Raw genomic sequence first — 14,277 nt, 5'->3', positions numbered from 1 at the left:
AACTATTTAAAGTTTCCACGGAAATATTTCAGGGTGGTCCCTCACATCCGCTCGTAGATTATACGTCGTTTTGTCGAAATGATACATATTGATTTATTTTAGTATTATTCGTCTTTATGATCATCTACTCAAAAAGGTAACTCTAACTAAGCGATTTTTTATGATAATTATGATGTTGATTATGCTTTATGAGTGCCACATTAAACATTGGGTATCGCAGGGCGTCTTATATTGTGTAGCGTGAATGTATAAATTAACTATAAATACACAAAAGCATGAAAGTTTCTGAAACTTAAAACATACATTTTATGTGCATATTATAGTATATAAATATAAAGTGTACTCTTTAAGTATTGAACTGAAATGTCATGTGATGTGTGGGGGGATAGTTTGAAATGTCACAATGCAAAAAATAGCAAATTATAGTTTTCAAAAATAAATAAATAATTAAAAATAATGATCTTCTGATATTTGAGTTAACCATTCATAAGTACTACTGTACATGTGCATCGGGTGACAGGAGATATGAGCTTTCATAGAAATGTCAGTTTTAACAGTGTATTCTATGGTTTTTAGATTGTACCACTGTCAAAAGAAACATTGAGTGACAGCACTGTGTGAAGATGATGCGTTATTGGGGCGAGCTCCCAGTGGCTTCGGCTCCCCCGGGCCGCAGTTCTTTTGACCTTCTGCAGCGTGAGTTCCGCCAGGTGGAGATGCAGGACCCTCCCTTGCACCAACCTTCTGCACAGCGCCCACGTCCCACTACCATGCTGGATATCCCCTCTGAGCCCTGCAGCCTCACGATCCACACTGTGCAGCTGAGCCAGCATGCTCGTCGTCTCCGGGGTCTCATTGCTGCTGCCCAGCAAGGCCAGCAACCCCTGTCCACATTATTAGATTCCCAGGGAGTCATGAAACCCGAGGATGGGGATGCTCTACCTCCCCGGCCTGCCACACCAACTGTACCTGATGATCTGCTTCCACTGGATAGTAAAGCTCCTCGACAGCCATTCCAACTACGTCATAGTGACCCAGAGAGTGACTTCTACAAGTATGTCAACAGATCATCATGCATTGTTTGTCCTATCTATTAATTTATTAAAAAATACATGAAAATTCCAATTATACATACAGTGACCTCTTCTAGGAACAGAATGTTTTTAATTTCTGAATTAAAAATTGATTTAGAAATTTTATGGAAGAATAAATTAAAATTAAAAAAATTATGTACAGATGTCTTAATATCATAGTTAAGATAAAAAATAAAATAAAAAACAGTTTTAAGCAGATTTTTATTCTTGGGGGAAAAAACTATTTCATGTGATGTAATTCATGAAATGTCATGTGATGTAATTCTTTCAATTTAATTAGTAATTATATTTTTATAAACTCATTAAGCTAGATTCGATTCTTTTCACTGTATCCTTATATATTGACCCTTGTCTGTCTGAAAGGCCTATATTAACCTTGAACTTCAAAGATTAAAGATTAAAATTTAAGGATTTGTGAAGCCAACATTTAAATTTGTCTCGATGAACCTTTACTCTACATACAGAATCCTCAGATGCAGCCTATAAATTTAAACCTAAACATTTGATATGTAATTTTATAAAGAAAACTCCACACTTGTCCTGTGATTCCTGTTTTCTGTTTTTCTCTTTTTTTCAATTTGTCCACTTCTCCCTCATTTTAGAGGTAAAGGTGAGCCAGTCACTGAGTTGAGCTGGCCGTCCTGCCGCCAGCTTCTGTACCAGTCAGTGGCCACAGTGCTCGCTCATGTTGGATTTGAGTCAGCGAATGAGAGTGTGCTGGAGACTTTGACTGACCTGGTCCACGAACATTACCTGCGGATCACCAAGTTGCTGCGCGTGGCTGTTGACAGGGAGGCCTGCCAGGGCTCTACACCCTTCCCTGATGTGGTGGAACAGGTATTCCATGAGGTGGGCATTGGCAGTGTCCTGGCTCTGCAGCGCTTCTGGCAGACCCGCATTAAAGACTACCACAGCTACATGCTGCAGGTGAGAGATCTCCAATATTATGCCAGCTTCAATATCTACAGGACTGTGTTCCTTTGATTTTACATTGTGATTGCTATGGCATTGACTGACTAGTGTCGTCTTGGACTGTAGGTCAGTAAGGAGCTCTCAGAAGAGTATGAGAGACTTGTGAATCCAGAAAAAGCTCTGGAGGATTCCAAACCCTTGAAGGTTAAAGATGAACCAGGGAGTGACACCGCTATCCCTTTGAGCGAGGAGCCAGAAGCGGATCTGGCCTCAGGTGACCAAGCCCTTCCCATCGGTGTTCTGGGCACATCCAGTGAAAGACTGGCTGGAGGACTGGAAGAGGGACATTCCCCTCACACATCAGGTAACCCATTCGCTTGTGAAGGACCCTTATTAGGGCTCAGTCAAGACGAACTGAATTGTTCAAAAGAAAACTTATTTAAAACATCATACCTTTAGAAGTCTGTTTTTGCTACTGTACCTTTAAGACTTCCTTATGCAAATCTCCTTTGTTATGATTGGCTAACCTCTAAGTTTGTGAGATGATTAGCAAACATACTGGACAGAAAGTTACAAAATAAAGTCAAAATTGATCAATTCTCAACAATATAAAAAAAAAAAGGCAAAAATGCCTAAAAAATATTTAGCGTCATAATATAAGTATCTTTCACAACATAAAAGTTAAACAGTTGAAAGTCAAAATGATAATATAATATTATCTGAACACTATTATCTGTTACGTTAGATATATAAACCTGAATATAAATACATGTCTGTTTAATTAAAGTTTTCACAGTATTTTATTTATATATTTTTGGTCTCATTTTAGTTTTGGGACCAGTTCTCACTATTAACCTACCGTTTATGATGACTTTTGCCTCAGTATATAACAGTAAGGTATTTGTTATGCTTGGGTACTGGGTACATTAAGGGATGTAGAATATGGTCAGAATGCAGAATAATGATGCAGATTAAGGCATTAATATGTGCTGTATAAGTACTAATAAACATCCAGTATGCTAGTAATGTACATGCTAATAAACAACTAGTCAATACTGAAAATTGGTCACCAAACTAAAGTGTTACCATATTTTATTCTGCCATATTTCCCGTAGTCACACAGCCACTGCCTTGTGGCCCTGATGGATGACCCCGTTTGAAAACCCTTGCTTTAAATTACTGTAACACTTTCAAAGTAAACATATAATCACAAAGTAACGAGTTTCAATACAACCTGAGCGTTTGGACTCACAGGGCAATTCTTGCTTTGCATTCTGCAATTCTTAAAGGGGGGTGAAATGCTCATTTTCACTCAATATCCTGTTAATCTTGAGTACCTAGAGTAGTACTGCATCCTTCATATCTCCAAAAAGTCTTTAGTTTTATTATATTCATAAGAGAAAGATAGTCTGTACCGATTTTTCCCGGAAAAACACGACTGGCTGGAGGCGTGACGTGTGGGCGGAGCTAAAGAATCACGAGCGCGAGTAGGCTTTTGAGTTGAGAGCGTTTGAAAGTTGTGACATTACCATGAGAAAAAAAAAAAAAAACATCATCCAAAACAAACCATGGCTAACAGTCAGATTCAGCCGTATATTTATGATCCAGAATCAGATCCAGAGGCTGAAACTGAACGAGAGCAGCAGCAGCAACGACTCGCTACGAGCGGGGCTCGAACCCGGGTCTCCAGCATGGGAGGCGGATGCACTCAACAAGGAGGCAGAGATATTTTAAGCAGTTTTACTCACCGCCTGCGGTTCCAACACACGATCGTGACCCTTTTTCGTTGGGATTGCGTCATCCTTAAGAAAAAAACGATATGCAAATCCGACGTCAAACTGGGCCTTGTTTGTAAAACAAGCATCTTCGAAATGCAGAGAACAAACAAAAACACTTGCACAACTCCGTTGATGCTCTGTAAAGATAAACTCCGTCCACTCGTCCCTTAATGTTTTTTTTTTTTTTTTTGGTAATTTGTGCAGGGTGGTCTTGCCCTGGCAACCAAAAACACACTTCTTTTGTGACATTTCGCGACGCTCTCGCTCTGATCAGTGAATGTCTGTGCTCTCAGTGCTCTGCTCTACGGGAGCGCGCGCTCTTCCGGGAGAAGTGCCCTTAGGACCGATATAAGGAAATTCCGCTCCATCTAACGTCACACAGAGCCATACTTGAAAAAAAACTTTCCGAAACTTGTGACAAACCGGAAGGAGTATTTTTGGAACAAAAATACTGCTTCAAATGTACAATTTAATTTTTGAAACTTTGTCCATGTTTAGCATGGGAATCAAACTCTTTAACAGTGTAAAAAACTCAGTATGCATGAAATAGCATTTCACCCCCCCTTTAACTTTTAGACTAGAATTATTTAATGCAGGCATCCAGTGTTGAGCCCTTTTTTCTACTGTTTGTTCGACTGTCTGTTCTGCCAGACGCTTGGGAGTGAGCAGCACACCAACAACAGACTTTAGAAAAATGTTGTCCTTTGATCTGTCCACAACAGCTCCTAAATCAACATGTGAATTATACATAATAACAGGAACACTGCTCACTTCAGGCAATTTGATGTTTTATCTTTACCTTTGGCAAAATGTCTGCTTTGCACCTCTGTGTGAGCAGCCACTGTGTTTTCAGGTCTGTTTGGTTATAGCTTTGGTTTGTTAAAGAAATTCCATTTAATTGGAAGACTGTAAACACTAATGAATAAATGCATTAGTGCAATAGGGCGTGAAAGAGAACTCAACTCACTACAAGTGTTCATGTGAACACAGCTGGTTGTCTTGAAGTGAATGCAAACATGAATATTAATATATTAGATCTGTGCATTTGGTCTTAAAGTGACAGCAAAAAAAAAAAAAAAAAAAACTTCCCTGCTCTCATGACTGAATAAATGTAAAAGATTGAGAAAGAATCAGCGTTTTAACTAATACAATGAAGACCAAGTAGTGTTTAATTGATATTTGATTGTTTTACATTTGAACTGTAAGGGCTTTTCTTATCTTTTTTCCCCCTCCATATATTAGAATTTATTTTAATTTCTAAATGTTTATTTCTTAAATAATAGCTTAAGATCTTTTTTATGTGCATTAGTTAGGCTGGTATTAGTTTTTGCAGTCTTTTTAATATCATTATCTTAAAAATACTGGTACAATTTACAGTGACGTTCTATATGGTAACAGCAGTTAAGCGCATTAGTAAATATGAACAATGAAAAATGTCTCAGCATTTGCAAATATATATAAATAACAGTTCTATTTTGCAAGCAGTCCTTTCTAGGGTTACATGATAAATTGTATTTTAATCGTGATCACGATTTCTTCTTTTCATTCAATTAAGCATAATCGTCTGTGATATTTAAACAACATTTCATATTTATCTGACATTTGCGTTATCTTGGACTGGTAACAAGCCTTCACAAGCTTTGAAGCTTGAGGTTGCTGGAGGTCAAGAGTTTAAATCCCTCAATCAGCTTTTCACTTAAATGGATGCATTTTGTGCCCGGTTTTTTAATTAATCTTCCCAATCTGTCAGCCAAGCACGCTTAAAGTGTTGATCATTTGAAAACAACAGCAAACATGTAGGTTTAACAATCTTGACTGTGATATTTTGCTGAAAGGAAAGCTTAATACAGCTAGTCTGTTGTATTTCAAGTGGTTGGTTGTGCTTGTTTTTTAAGGGAAAAAGCAATGATTTGCATAATGGCCAGAATTAAAAACAAGCATAACTTTGTTATAATCCATATTATTATTTGTTTTCTTCAATAGGAGCAGGGAATGGCTCTCCCTTGTGGCATTTAGCCCAGGTGAAGATGGAACCTCAGGACAGTGAGGAGGGCCAGGTATCAGCTCATGGGGTTCTGGGTAGCGACGTCTTTGAAGAGGGCCCCATGTCAACCATGAGTGAGGCTGGCATCCCTCCATCTCCTGGAGGTTCAGAAGGAAGTTACACTTCCCATTCACCAGATTCGCTCATGGGCACATCCCCTTTCACTCAGCGGCCAAAGAAGCGGATGAGAAAAGTATAAATAAAGAGACTGAAAGCACTTCCACAGTCATTGTGATGCATAGTATTACCTTGTGTTGAGACTAGATGTCTTACCTTTGAATGGAAGTTTTTTATGAAATTAAATGAACCTGACAAATAAAGTGCGAGTTTGAATGCTTCCCAAGCAAATGGCAGACGGTCACTGTTTTACCCAATTATTGAACGGGACAATTACTTGTTTGCTGTGGTAAAATTAGCATCTGTTTATTGTAACGAAACAATGGAGGGAGCACAACATGGGGAGTAATTATAGCCTGATGTCTGCTTCAAAACACACCGGGACATCAATCAAGGAGTAATGGCAAATTAATTACAGCATGCATAAATCTGCATGTTAAATAAGCAGGCCATTTCATTACCTGTGCACTCGCAGGCATCACAGTGGAGGTATTGTCTCCTAGCCACCTGCACCAAAACCGTTTTCCTAAACACATACAGGTTGAGTGTAAATTTAGCTCGTCACACTTACCAGGTAACAGTGCAATGCATTCTTAGACTCAAATCAAAAGGAACCGAGACTGGATAGCATCTTTGAATGAATGGGTATGGTCTTTCAGTGGCCACTTTAAAGGGTTTATTTCAGTTAGTCGAAAAAGTGACTTCACACCACAAGCTAACACATCTGTTCATATCTCATAAAAACCCTGTAATAATACTAAAACTCCATATACATCGGGAAGAAGGAGGCGGGAACCGGCACACAAACAAAATGAAACATAAATTGTTCAAAATGAACACAAAACAGCGCGTCAGCCCCTCACGGCGACTGACGCGCACAAATAAAAGCCAAAACATAAAATAATGTCCCAGGCCTGGTCCTCTCTCGTCCTTCACTATAGTCGCTCCAGTTTTATATCCTTCCATCTCCTACGTGGGACTCGATACCAGCGGTGGGGCTCAGGTGCAGCTCATCTCCAATCACTAAACCTGGCCTCACTCCTCGTTCCCACGCCTCTCGGCCCCGCCCCACTCGCCACAAACCCCAAAGAAATAAAACTCTTAATTTGCTAACAGTTCTATTTGTAGCTGCATTTTTACAATGTTTTCATGATGAATTATCACATTTTACCCCAAACTGTTGTCCCTGTAAAGTCCCTGGCCATTTCCTTTTGATTTTATTTGTAATTCTCCGTGTTCTTGATATTTCTCATTATAATTGTATTATTGTAGTACTGTACATACAACATTTATTTACAGTACTTGCAATATCATGATCATTTTCACATAATGATCATTTGACCCATGCACCCCTAATATGGAGTTTAAAATTCTCTGGCAGACACATTTTGAGTGGTGCTTTGGGAACAAGTTAGATACAACACATTAAATGTATACAGACATTGCTGTAATTTTGGTAAATGAAAAATCTTACAAATTGTGAAAATAGTTTAATCTGGTTTAGTTTAGTTAGTTTTTTTGTTTTGTTTTTTAGAATCATCCTAAAATTAGTTGGAGTGTGTGGCCTTCTAAAATGACAAATAAGAATACGTCTTATTTTAAAATTGATTCTTTCCACAGCTGTGGTTTTGTAATGAATAAAACACCATTTATGAACCTGTTTGTTTGAGAATTTTTTGTAATGCACTTTTTTTTCTTCATCTGATCTTCTCCGTAATCTCCAGACAACAACAACAACAAAAAAAAGTAATATGTTCCCGTCCTTGTGCTCATTTCATTCGTCTCCAAAGACCTTTCTTCATTCCAACCTTACCTTCAGTTTAATTGGTTGTTGTTGCTGGATACTGTTTTGAAGAAAGAAACAGCAGGGGGCAGTAGTGCATCGCACCATCACATTTTCATCCAGTTCCACACTGCAGTTTCACCATCATTCCAGGTGTTCCATATTCCACTGGGCTGTGTCTGCTTTTATTGAGCTTCCTGCTTTGTGAACAAGCTGTATTGGAGCACATAGAGTAATCCATTTTACCCATCTCTAGTGGCAGTTATGATTTCCTTTAAGTCCTTTCACTAAATGGAAACATGTTCAGAACTCCAGCAGATAATTACACCTACGAGGCTTGACGATGCTTACAAATATATATGCTTGTGAGTGAAGAGTCACTTTGGCTTTTACTGGTGTAAACAGTAATTTCAGTGTTGTGGGTGATGTTACCTGTCCTGCAGCCAGCAAATCAAAGTTCAGTTTGTAGTTCAGATGAATTTACATAGTTTGTGTAAATGTTAAGGCTTGCCAATGATTCAGGGGTTCAAATGTTTCAACTACCTTTACCTTTTCACAAGTGGTTAATTTGTATTTAGTGATAAGCCCCACCTTCTAATTAAAACAGCCAATCACCAATAGAGTGCAACAGTCAGATACTGAAAGCAAAACTTTGGAAATTGATGTTTAATGGAAAACCAATTTTCCATATTCCACTGTTCTTCCCTCAACTTAAACGAGTTGATACACACCTCTCCTAAATTGGTGTAGTGCGCGGTGCCACTATGCTAGTGTTTAGCTAAGCACCATTCATTGCTTAGGATCCAAACAGGGATGAATTTAGAAGATACCAAACTGTGATGAGTGGGGCGGGGGCCAGTGGAGTAAATGAAAATGAGCGACACCTTCACCACTCACCGGTCTCGAGTCCCACGGAGGAGCTCTGGAAGGATAAAAGGAGGAGTAACGACAGTGAAGGGTGAGAGAGGACCAGGTCTGGATTTTATTTTGTGTTTTGGTTCTGTTTGTATGCGGCAGTCGTCCGCGAGGGGCTGTAATGCTGTTTTGTGTTTATTTTGTTATTAAAGTTTTATATGAAACTCCCACCTCCTTCCCATACTACAAACAGTGTTACACAAACACTTCCATGTTTTCCCTATTTAAAGACGGTTACATGAGTAGATACACGAGTAAGTATGGTGACAAAATAAACCAAGGCGATTTCCTAAGCGGATAAAAATGATGACTATAATGTATGGTGGAAGAGCACTTCGCAGCACTTTGACCTCGGCAAAGTAATATCATCACTCTTGAAAATGATATTCCCCCTCTCCCTCTCCCTCTAACTTCCATCAATACAACCAATGTGAGGAGTTTTTAGTAGTGATGATATTACTGCACCGAGGTCGAATTGTTGTGAGGTGCTCTTCTGCCATACATTATAGTTATAATTTTTTTTTATCCACTTAGAAAATCTTCATGTTTTATTTTGTGTCACCATACTTACTTGTGTAACCTTTAAATAAGGAAAACATGGAAGTGTTTGGTGGCTTCTAAATTCATCCCTGTTTGGATCCTAAATAATGAATAGTGCTAAGCTAAACGCTAACATAGTGGCACCGCACACTACAGTGGAATATGGAAGAACAGTGGAATATGGAAAAACGGTGGCATTTTCCTTTAATGATAACTCATAAACCTAGAGTGTGTTTAACCACAGACCTACTGTGAGTTCTGAGGTTGAACTAGATGTGTTTAACAGCTGAATTCATGACGAAAAACTACATCACCCATGAAAATTTACAGAAAATGCCACCAATCAGAGAGTACCGATAAATCAAGCCAAAAGAGCTTGCAGGGAATGCCCAGTGATGTAATGTGAGGTAATCAACTCAGTCTTGCTATGCTGTCAAAATACTTGATACTTACTTGAATATTTATGTATTGCAATACACTTAAAATATATTGATTCTATATATAGAATAAAAATAAATATTTAAATAAATGATTTTGTGTTTTTCACTTGCAATGATTTTTGGCTGTTTTTTTTTACTCTTTATAATCTAAGACTTGTCTTTTTGGAAAGAAAAGTTTGTAATTGTATGATTCTCATTGGAGCTGTTGGCTTGGTTCATTTTGTATAACCCTTTAACAAAGATGTTTATTATTCTGGAACAAACGTCACTCAAGAAGTGGGATGGCACTTATATACTTTAAAGTTAATTCATAGAAGCTCTGGATGTCATAGAAACAGTCACTGTCCTAAGTTGCATGCTTAGGACTGCACATGGACAATGGACCAACCTAAGAAGTTGTGTTAACATTTATGGGTCAGTTCATGTCCCCTAGCTTTTGTTGTGGATTTGAAAAATGTATTTATAAATGTAAGTTCATAATCGTAGAACCTTGTGGTGTATGGTGCTTTTAATCACAATAAACAGACATGTACACATCTTAATCACATTATTACTGCTCTAAACAAGGTGCACATATGCTTGGATGTGCATGAATGACGTGTGTAGTTCTTTACGAATGAACTCTTTAAGACATCTTCTTTAAGACATTTTCTGAATTATCAAACTCTGTCAACACAACTCATTGCAGTCTTTGCTCCTTATCTTCATTAATGTCCCTTTAAGACAAGACATTTCACCTAGTGGCCATCTTTGAAATTCCTTTTTGGCATCTATTTCAGTCGTGGAAGTAGAGCTCCTATCTTTGAAAGGGAAACATCAAATTCTCTTCAGCTGTTTACCAATTAAGTTTTATATTTGAAACCACCAATGAAATGTTGGACTTTCTCTCATTCATAAGTAATATCCATAAGTAATAAAGTGCAATGTCTTTATGTCTTGGTCTTCGTTCAGAGACACAGCATCATAGACAAGCCCAGTTGAGGCTGCAAAATTCTCCCTATTATGGAAGTGTTCCCCCCTTAAGACCACATTAGCAATTAGCAAGTCACTCAACTCTCATCAGTCATCTTTGTCAAAACACTCAATTCATAACTATTTTAGGTTTCTCAAAAATACATTCATACGAAATACATCAACACAGGTTTGACACAAAATTGTGTTTATCATTTCAAAATGCAAGTTGGAGTTTGCCTGATTTTGCATTAGACTCAAAATCATAGGGGGAATGATTTTTCCGTGAGTAGTCTCAGCATCAAAACCTCAATGGGCTTTGTACATTTCAAACAAAATGTGTCACTTTTGATGTTTAATTGCTAAAACGTTTTCAACTCACTTTGTGTTATGTTTTCATTGGCTTCTTTTGTAGAGCTGCATTGTAGCCTATTTGAAGGGCGGTATCACTACCATTAACCTTTAGAAGACTATAAGAGAAACTTTCGTTTGTGCTGACAAAAGGTCATACCGCATTGAGTATTTCTGCCTTCTCATTGAACTGTGCACAGTAACTTTGAGTTCCTCCCCAGCTGGTATTTCTAGACAGATGATCAAAACCGCAGGAAAGTACTAATAGTAAGTTGCTGATGCACAAGTACTTTTAGCAGCCCCAGAGTTCTCATTTAAAATGGTTGATTTTATGTGGCCATTATGACCAGGGTCCAAAGGCTACTGCAGTTTTCTTTCTCAATGAAGTTGCAGAGTTGATTTGATTTGCTTAGCGTTTCTATAGTTTTTTTTCCCCATCATTTTCCCAATGAACTTGATGACCTGATACTCCATTACATTAAAGGCTTCCGTATTTGCTCAAAACTCTGCTAGTACAATTTCTTATCCCCCACCCCTTGGGAAACACTTTAAATGGCCAAACACTGAATAACAATCATATGATTTGCCCTCTCACATGAAAAGTTTCCCTCCAGCTCAGTGGAATACATTACTGTGTCTCCCACTGTGAGGAAACTGTGCAGTTTTTTTTTTTTTTATCTGATCCATAGATTACCTCTATTTAAAACTAAGAGTTTAGAGTTGCTCCTCAAGAAACTCTCCACAGATCTTTAAAAATCCATGTCAGTCTCCACCTCTACAGAATTATAATGGCTTTTGTGTGAAACTACATTTGCAATATGGATAATTCATCACTTTCAGAGGCTGCTTGACATGAAGTGCAGACATTTTGAACTTGGCTCAATCATTGGGGTAAATTGAGTGGCTTAGGATTTCTATTATGTGACTAGTAGAGCGGGAAAGTGCTAGTGTACATTGCATTGAATTTTCTCTGGCTGTTCGCATTTTGTGGTAAGATTGAATAATTAAAATGCATGCCTTGCAATTTTACCTTGCGAATAACACTTGGACCTTAAAACTGAAATACTCAGTGTGTCAGATCTTATTTGGTTCAAATAAAAGTCCAGAGTCATAATACATGAATTCTTTTCTCGGCTTGTTTGTGAGCAGTAAGTTAATGCAGATCATAAAAACAAAAATTATATTTATGTGGTAACCTTTTTTTTTTTTTTTACTAGCATATTGGCTGTTTATTAGTACTCATAAAGCACATAACCATATTTTAGATCAATTATTCCAACCCCATACCTAAACTTAAAAGCAACCTTACTAACTCTATATACTAACTATTAATAAGCAGCAAATTGGGATTTTATTGAGGCAAAAGTCATAGTTAATAGTTAGTTAATAGTAAGAGTTCCAATATTCCTGGTGTGGAGATTCAATCTAATATTTTTGTCAGCAGGATGTCAGCATGATTTAAAAATGGTTTATGATATTTGTACAAAGTGTAAGCATTTGTCACTATCGAGCAGGATAGACTGCAAGAGACGTGTACAATATAGGCCTATCAGAAGGTACGACGAGCAGAGGGGTAGGAGGTAAATGGCAGATATCTGTTGTGTCTGTGGGTCAAATGATCACAAGACATCCCTTTTTTTCTTTTTCTTTCCTTCCTCTGAGATCAATTGGCAAAGAAGAATGTATTTCTCCATCTTTGACCTTCTTTGTTGTTGCCATTATGGTGCAGCAATGAGTACTATGCCACTTTTTGAGCACAGGTTCACTGCTCATAAAAAAATGTGGGAACACTGGCGGAGCCATAGTAAATATTTGCCAAAGTCAAGGCAATGTGTTTGGTACAAAACTTAATATAACAGAAGTAAATGCAACAGTTACAATTTACTGGTAAATAAAATAAAGAACGCCTGTGTGATGCCATTAACCTTAGTTTCCCTTGGAAACTGTTCTGTGGACAACATATGGAGGCTAAAATTGGTTACAGATGATGGATTTCAGCAATCAATAAGAATGGCACAATCTATAGATTCCCTTTGGTTTTTAGCTCAATTGCCTAGTTTCCACTGGGTGTTTTAATGACACACACTGTATAATTAAGTAACAGCTAAAAAGATACAGGAAACTCATTATCCACTTAAGAAAGTCCTAGTGGAAAAAAGCCTCAAGATTTAATGGCTTGCCTATTATGAATGAGAAATGAACAGTCATGTGGATTCTGACAGGACTAGGGACACTGCTCTTTTTCGGCAGAGCAGCGGCATTTTTCAGTCCACCTGCTTTTGTAGGCTGGATAAAAAACATCGTCTGATCGGTTGTAACCATGGTTACCTGCTTTTGCTGCTACACTGAAAGGTAGTGAAGTCTGTTTTGAAATATAATAATGATGTATATGATCCAAATGAATTCATTGGAATTTCTAAATGCCTGCCAAGACGACGATTTATGATTCATGGAGAGGCAACAATGCACAATATGTTAAAGGACTGGAGCACTTCACCAATTACAAAGATATTTACATTTACATATGTCTGTTTTTCCTGTTTCTCAGATGTTTCTCTTGAGAAAATGATATCTTTATAATCTTACATCTCAACAATGTCATAAACTGTGCACACATTTGTCTAGATTCCAAAGAATGCTATCCACATTCATTTTACAGCCCTGCTCATGTATGTAAAAAATCATTACAATTTTAGGCAACTTTAAGTTGATACTACTGCAAACTATGTTAAACTGCTTCAGCAATATTTTTTTTTAAAGACCATGCACAATAAACCATGCACTGAAAAATGGTAACATCAGAATTAACTGGTTTTATGTATAATGTCTAGGCTACTTAAAATCCCTAAAACATCCAAAATCAAATCACAATAATAGTACATAGTATGTACATGTGGAACAGGGCTGTTAAATAAAGTGCTACCAAAAAAAATAAATAAAAAAAATAAAATATTTAAAGCAACAACTGAAGGTTATCACTTTTTGTAGCATGCAAGGCTGATTTGGCAGAAAGGCTATATTGTTTGGTTTCTAAAGTCTAGTGTAGCATAGAGGTATTTAAATTTTTTCACATAGTGGCTTCAGATGAAGACTTCTTTTCTGATACATTCATTGAAAAAAAAAAAAAAAAAAAGATTCATCACATTCTGCTTGACAGTATGGTCCTTGAGGTATTTTCCACCACTTGTTTAAGGTTCTCTTCAGTAAGAGTCTACTCTGGAAGACTGAAAAGGGCAGTAGATTTGCTGCATAAATGTTATTTTTCAAATTTCAAGAAAATTGCTTGGTGTGTATTTTGAGCTGTTCAGGGAAAGTGTTTTTTTTTCTTTTAAACTGTTAAATAAGTTGCAGA

The 14,277-nt window shown here is 37.5% G+C and overlaps 1 protein-coding gene across 1 annotated transcript; it reads left to right on the top strand.

The window, feature by feature from the left end:
• On the top strand, nucleotides 1-6,179 carry supt7l (SPT7 like, STAGA complex subunit gamma). Its single transcript, XM_026285406.1, has 5 exons — nucleotides 1-136; nucleotides 577-1,054; nucleotides 1,697-2,021; nucleotides 2,133-2,370; nucleotides 5,768-6,179. Exons 2-5 carry the CDS (start codon nucleotides 624-626, stop codon nucleotides 6,025-6,027), a joined length of 1,254 nt encoding a protein of 417 aa, XP_026141191.1. The 5' UTR covers nucleotides 1-136; nucleotides 577-623; the 3' UTR covers nucleotides 6,028-6,179.
• Nucleotides 6,180-14,277: the final 8,098 nt, after the last annotated feature.

Source organism: Carassius auratus, chromosome 17 (genome assembly GCF_003368295.1).
Source record: "Carassius auratus strain Wakin chromosome 17, ASM336829v1, whole genome shotgun sequence".
NCBI lineage: Eukaryota > Metazoa > Chordata > Actinopteri > Cypriniformes > Cyprinidae > Carassius > Carassius auratus.
The sequence above is the reverse complement of the archived record's forward strand: the minus strand, read 5'-3'. Positions and strand labels throughout refer to the sequence as shown.